Source organism: Mirounga leonina, unplaced genomic scaffold (assembly GCF_011800145.1).
Source record: "Mirounga leonina isolate KUSES-001 unplaced genomic scaffold, KU_Mleo_1.0 Mir_150, whole genome shotgun sequence".
Classification (NCBI taxonomy): Eukaryota; Metazoa; Chordata; class Mammalia; order Carnivora; family Phocidae; genus Mirounga; species Mirounga leonina.
The window spans coordinates 24,183,305-24,189,243 of record NW_023270374.1 but is presented as its reverse complement, the minus strand read 5'-3'; the positions used below and the strand labels follow the sequence as shown (position 1 = coordinate 24,189,243).

The 5,939-nt window shown below is 61.9% G+C and overlaps 1 protein-coding gene across 1 annotated transcript; it reads right to left on the bottom strand.

The window, feature by feature from the left end:
• Positions 1 to 364: 364 nt before the first annotated feature.
• Positions 365 to 5,250, bottom strand: SOX12 (SRY-box transcription factor 12). The gene has a single exon (XM_035006089.1). It carries the CDS (start codon positions 4,882 to 4,884, stop codon positions 3,940 to 3,942), a length of 945 nt encoding a protein of 314 aa, XP_034861980.1. The 5' UTR covers positions 4,885 to 5,250; the 3' UTR covers positions 365 to 3,939.
• Between the last annotated feature and the right edge of the window lie 689 nt (positions 5,251 to 5,939).

Genomic DNA, 5,939 nt, shown 5'->3' with positions numbered 1-5,939 from the left:
GGGGAAACTGGGGCCTGCAAAGAAGCCCTGCCCAAGGTGCCACAGCGATGTAGGGCTATCCCTATCCAGGCACTTTATTTACCCTCCCACGGCATTCTGAAGGACAAGACTGACCACCTCCCTCTCTCCAGCTTTGACCAGGGGAGGGATCTGCAGTCACTGGTAGGCTGAGGCTGCAGTTTCTCATTGATGCCCACTGGAAAAAGGGTGCAGCCCTGAGGCGGGGGCTGCCGGCCTGTGTGGAGAAGAGACCCCTCCCGAGGTCAGGGGCATCAGAAGTGCCCAGCTGCGGGTACAGGGCCAGTGACCCAATTCCCTCTGTCCGGCCCCTCGCACCCTCCGTTGCAAACTGAGTTCCCCGAAAACAGACGCTGAGTCGGAGTCTGGGGTGCAAGGTATTTATTAGGTATAAACACCTGTGAAAAGAAGAGGGAGGAAGCAGGATCCAGTACAGGGGGCCAAACTGCACTACAGGCCTGGCAGAGCCTTGGCCACCTGGAGGGGCCCTGGGTGGGTGTCTGGAGGGGAAGGTGAAGGCCCCCACCCTGAACCAAAATGGCCAGGCATTCGTTTATATACCTGATCTCCCTGGGACACCAGATGCAGGCTGCCCTGGGTCCAGGGGCTCTCGGCAGCTGGAGGCTATCCACTGACCATAACGTCTCACAGCCGGGCAAGTCCTTCCTTCAAGGGGCTTCTGGTGGCACCTAGCTCTTTCTCACCTTCTCAATTCTTTCCTAGAGGATTTTTTGGGGGGCGGGGGACATCCTGCTTTCAATCAGAGGCCGAGAGAGAACGGTCAATATAATTTTTGCACCTTCCTCAACCAGACCCCCTTTCTGTAGGCGCCCAGCCCTCCCAAACCTGCTATAGTCTTTTAAATTGTCTATGGGTATCCCAGTCCCCGAACACCCTCTCTGAATGAGGTCTGCACACTTGGCCTTGGTTCTTACTGGGGAAACAGGTTCTGTTCAACCTTAGGAATTCACTGGATCTGGCGGTGGAGGAATTAGGGGGAAGGGTGTCAGGGGGAGAAAGAGTTTTGAAAAGGCCTTCCTCTGTTTCCAAAACATGCTGGTAAGAATCTCAAGGACAGGAATCCGCTGTGGTTGCCGTTGCTCTTTAGTTATTCAGTAAATCTACAGTGCGGGCCCATTCTGTGCCAGACACTGGGGCCAACCCCCCCACCACTGGGGGCCCTGAACGGACAACCTAACACCATCTGCAGATTCAAACACGGAAGGAGGCAGCACCCTGAGGGAACGCTCCACAAGGAGAGAGAGAACCAAAATGTGGGGCCCTGACTCTGACCCTGGCTGCTTGCAGGCCCTCCTACAGGTTGCTTCGCCACCCTGACCGTTTCCTCCCCTGGACAATGGAGTGATACACTTTAGGGAGCATCTTATTAAATGCTTCTCACCTCGAACTTCATTTCACCCTGACGCAGGTATTGCTACCATCCTCGTGTGACTCCCATGAAAAGACTCAGGGTGAAGTGAATTTGCTCAAGGTCACACAGGTGCTCAGTGGTGGTGGTACAAGGGCTTTTGAGCCCAGACAATGTGGCCCGACCCTTTTCACTTCTCATTAAGGGTGGGGCCCAACTGGCCCCCCCGGGGCCAGGTATGCCTGCGTGCTTATTTCATTCAGTCCACAAGGACTTAAAAATATTTGAGTCAGCTTTCATTTTGCAATTGAGATGTTCATAGAAACATCCAGATTTCTACCTTCTCTTGAACAATCTGGCCACCGTGGGCTGCATTCCCACAAGGTCACGACTGGCCTGAGGTGAGCAGCTGCTCGCCTTGAGGTCACAAAGCCAGTGTCGACCCAGACTCTCTCATTTATGTCACATGCCTGGCCCTGCAGGGATGAGTTTGTCATCCTTACTGAAGACCAGGGAGGCCTGAGCTAGAGGGAGCCAGAGGACCCCCCTGCTCTTCCTGCACGGTGCTAAGTCACAAGGATGTCCCTCTGGCAAACTGTCTGGGGGAGGGGTTGAGGAAAGGCACAGACATGTAGAACCACAGGGCAAGGTCGGGGCAAATACACTTTATTCAGTCCTGGCATCAGACTGGCGGAGTCCTGCTGTGGGTGCCAGTGCCCCAGATCAGAGGGACCCCTCCCCTCAGCTACTAGACTAGTTCTCCAAGACCACAGACAGTGACATCTCTTCACTCACATGACGTTTTCTGGGTTTTTTCATTGTCTTTTTTGTTGTTGTTTTTCTTAAAAAAAAAAAAAAAGGAAAGAAAGAAAAGAAAGAGAGAGAGAGAAAGAGAGAGACAGAGAGAGAGAGCGCGAGAAAGGCCCAGAGCCGGAGCACCAAGCTTAAAGGAGGCAGCTGGTGGCTTTGTCAGCGACGGGAACGCGTGGGGCAGAGACCTGCAGAGACCCTGGGCAGGGGTCCAGGAGGACTCTGGGACCGTTTGTTCCTGAGATTTGTGTGTGTGTGAATGAGAGTGTGTGCACACCCAGGAGGATGAACACACGCCGGTGAGATACAGGTAGTGAGGGCAGAAGGGGGCGTGGGGAGGCCGGAGGGGCGGGACTTGAGCGGACACTTGGGGAGTAAGGGGGCAGGGTCCCCGAGGGCACCCCGGAACTGAACACAACCTCCTCAGACAGCAGCGCTATCCCGAGTTTTCACATGGAAAAACAGGTGCAAACGGCACACCTCCACTACGCTGACCCTCCCTTCAGTCTCACTGGCCCAGTCCATAGTCTCACCAGCTGTTTAAAAGTGGGGCTCTTCTTGCCACGCCGGCTGCTATCATGCCTCAGTCTCCACACCCCCACCCTGTACCAACGTGCCTCAGTTTCTCCCACTGAATACTGTCACTGTGGGCACAGGACTTGAGTGACAGAAAGGAGTGCTGGGCGTAGGGAGGAGCCCAGGCTGGGAGTGTGCCTTGACGTGATGGGGCACTTGGAGGGGGGTGGGGAGCAGCAAGAACCCTGTCCCCATATAGACTGATAAATGCCTTGGTTCGGAGTTTTCTTGGGCAGTCCTCTCGTGGTGCAGTTCCAGATGAAGACCCTATTCCCAGTTCCCAGGTGGGGGAAAGAAAAGGAAGTTTCTGGACCAAGGTAGACCGTAGAGGCAGTCTAGCGGTGTGTGTGTAGGCGGGGGTGAAGGGGGGGAGGAGGAGGAGGTGCACGTCCGTCTGGGCAACCCCGCAAGGAAAAGGGGCTATGCCACCAGGGAGAGTTCCAAGCTCCAAACCAAACCCTTCCGGGCCAGCTAGTCTCTTTCTCCCCCTTCCTAGTGCTCCTCCCATTAAGGCAGCGACGCCCCGTCGGGTTGAAAAGAAGCCGCGGCTCCCGGATCAAAAGATTTCTCAGGATCGCTCAACACCCGCCCCACTCCTTCCCGGAGCGGGCCACAGAGGCGTGCGGTTCGACTGGGACCGGCCCCCTCCTCCCAAGAAGCATTAAGCATGCGCAAGAAGGGGGCGGGCCCCAGCGCTCGGGGAAGGGGAGGAGGGGGGCATGGGAGGAGCGCGCAGTGCCGCCCAGCCGCAGCGCCCCCCTAAACAAGAGAGGAGGCGGGCTAGGCGAAGGCGGAGGGATTCAGGAGCAAGGGCAGGGGCGTGTCCTCCGGCCACGAGGAGGGGCGTGTGCGAGGTGGGGGAGGGGTGCAGGTCTGTAGGAGTGGACGTGAGGTGTAAAGGAGGGGGGCTGGCTGCTGGTGGCTGTGCGGGAGGGGGCAAGACGGGGCGGGGCTTGGATGTCAGGGGAAGAGTGGGGGTTGGGCTGCCTTGGGGTGTGTCTGCGGGGGAGGGGCATGTCTGGATTTGAGGGGGATGGGCACGTCTAGGAGGGGGGGAGGCTGCGCGGGAGATGGGGTGCCAGCCTCGGCCTCCGAGGGGCCCCAATACCTGATTCCTGTATGTAAACAGCTGGTTTGGGGGCGTGCGCGCCCCGCTGACGGTGGGCTCAGTAGGTGAAAACCAGGTCGGCGATGCTAGACGGGCGCCAATCCCCCGCGATCATCTCGGTAACCTCGGGGGTGCAGTAGTCCGGGAACTCGAAATGCGACGTGCCCGAGGGGGGCGGCAGGTCCGGGTCGCGGTCCAGGGCGCTGCAGTCCAGGCCGGCGGGGCCGGGGGGCAGTCTGGACAGAAAGCCCAGCGGCTCCTCCCCCGACGCCACCGTCTCCTCTTCGCCTTCCTCCGCCGCCGCCGCCTCCTCCTCCTCTTCCTCCGGCTCCTCGTCCTCCGACGGAGTGGGGGAGGCGGCGGTGACAGCCGCCCCCTCGCCCGACGGCCCCTGGGCGCGCTCCGCTGTTCCCCGGGCAGCCCGCCCCGCCGGGACCATCCTCCACAGCTCCCTCCCGGGGGTCTCGACCAGGCGCACTTCCAGCAGCTCCTCGTCGTCGTCCTCGTCGTCGTCCTCGGGCGCCGCCGCGCTGCCCCCCAAAGGCCCGCCCGCTGCTCGGCGGCCCCCGCGGCCAGGCAGCTGCGGCCCGGGCTTGAGCCGGCTGCCGCCACCGCCACCGCCGGGGGGGCGGGGCCGCGCCTTGGCGGGCGCCCCCTTGCTCTTTTTGCGCGGCCGGTACTTGTAGTCCGGGTAATCCGCCATGTGCTTGAGGCGCAGCCGCTCCGCCTCCCGCACAAACGGGATCTTCTCCGAGTCCTGCAGCAGCTGCCAGCGGCGGCCCAGGCGCTTGGAGATCTCGGCGTTGTGCATGTCGGGCCACTGGTCCATGATCTTCCGCCGCTCGTGCTGCGACCACACCATGAATGCGTTCATCGGTCTCTTAATGTGGCCGCTCGGCGTCTTGCACCAGCCGGGCTCGCGCGCCCCCTCCTCAGCCGGCCGGGGCCCCGGGGGCGGCGGCCCGCCGTCCCGCTTGGCCCTCGCGCCCCGCTGCTGCACCATCGTGCCTGGGCCCGGGGCCGCTAGACGCCGCCGGGGGCCGTCCGCATCCTCCGCGGCTGGGGGTGGGGGAGGAGGCAGCAGCGACGGAGGGGCGGCCCCGCCCCGCAGCTCGGCCCGGCCCCCGCGAGCTGGGGAGCGAGGAGCTGGGCGCTCGGGCCCAACGGACGGCGGGGGGAGAAGGTCAGCGGCGCGGTCTCAGGCGGGCTCGGCGCGCCCCCGCCGCCTCCGGCAAGTTGCGCCCTGCCGCACGCTGCACATTGTTTTGCGGGGGCGGAGGAATCGCACCCTCCGGCCCCCGCGGGCTCTCCTCGCAGCCTCCTGCTCCGCCGCGGCCCGCCCCGCCGCCTTCCAGTGTCTTTCTCCCCGCGCGGCCCCGCCGGCGCGCGCGCCACCCCTCCCCCTCGCCGTCTGCGGGCCGCTGCGGCGCGCGCGGGGCCGCCCCGTGTAAACACCGAGGTGCCCGCTTGGGCTGCGGGCGGGCCACGCCTCGCGCTCGGGCGGCGCGTCACCCGTTGCTGGGCAGAGAAGCTGGTATTTGCATCTCCCAATCGCTGGCGGCCGGGGCGGGGCGGGGCTCGGGCTGCGGGGCTGGGCGGTCTCGCGGCTGGGTTGGAGGGTGTCGGATGAGGTCGGTTTCTTTTCTTAGGCTGGGGACTGGAAAGAGGGTGGGGGAACGCGGAGCGTGCTTCCCATCTGCCTCCGAAAGCTTGTCCCGCCCCACGTTGCGTTTGAAATTTTAGCTTATTCAGTGACACCTGCCGCCAGGTGGGACCTCCGCCCCCTCCTCTTTTGGAGGCGTCTTTCTGGACCATCCCAGAACAGAATGTGGGGAGACTCAGGATCGGGAAAGCTCTTCAAGGGGACAGACTCCTCGTTTTATAGATGTAGGCCCTGCCTAGTACACACAGGGTCCAGCCACACAGGGGCTCGACAAATGCTTTTTGTGGCTCGACAAATGCTTTTTGTCATAAACCAAACGACTATTTTTTTAAGTCTCGTTTGAGGCGCCACCAAAGTCCTGAGAAAGAAGGGAATATGACGCCCACTTTCCGGAT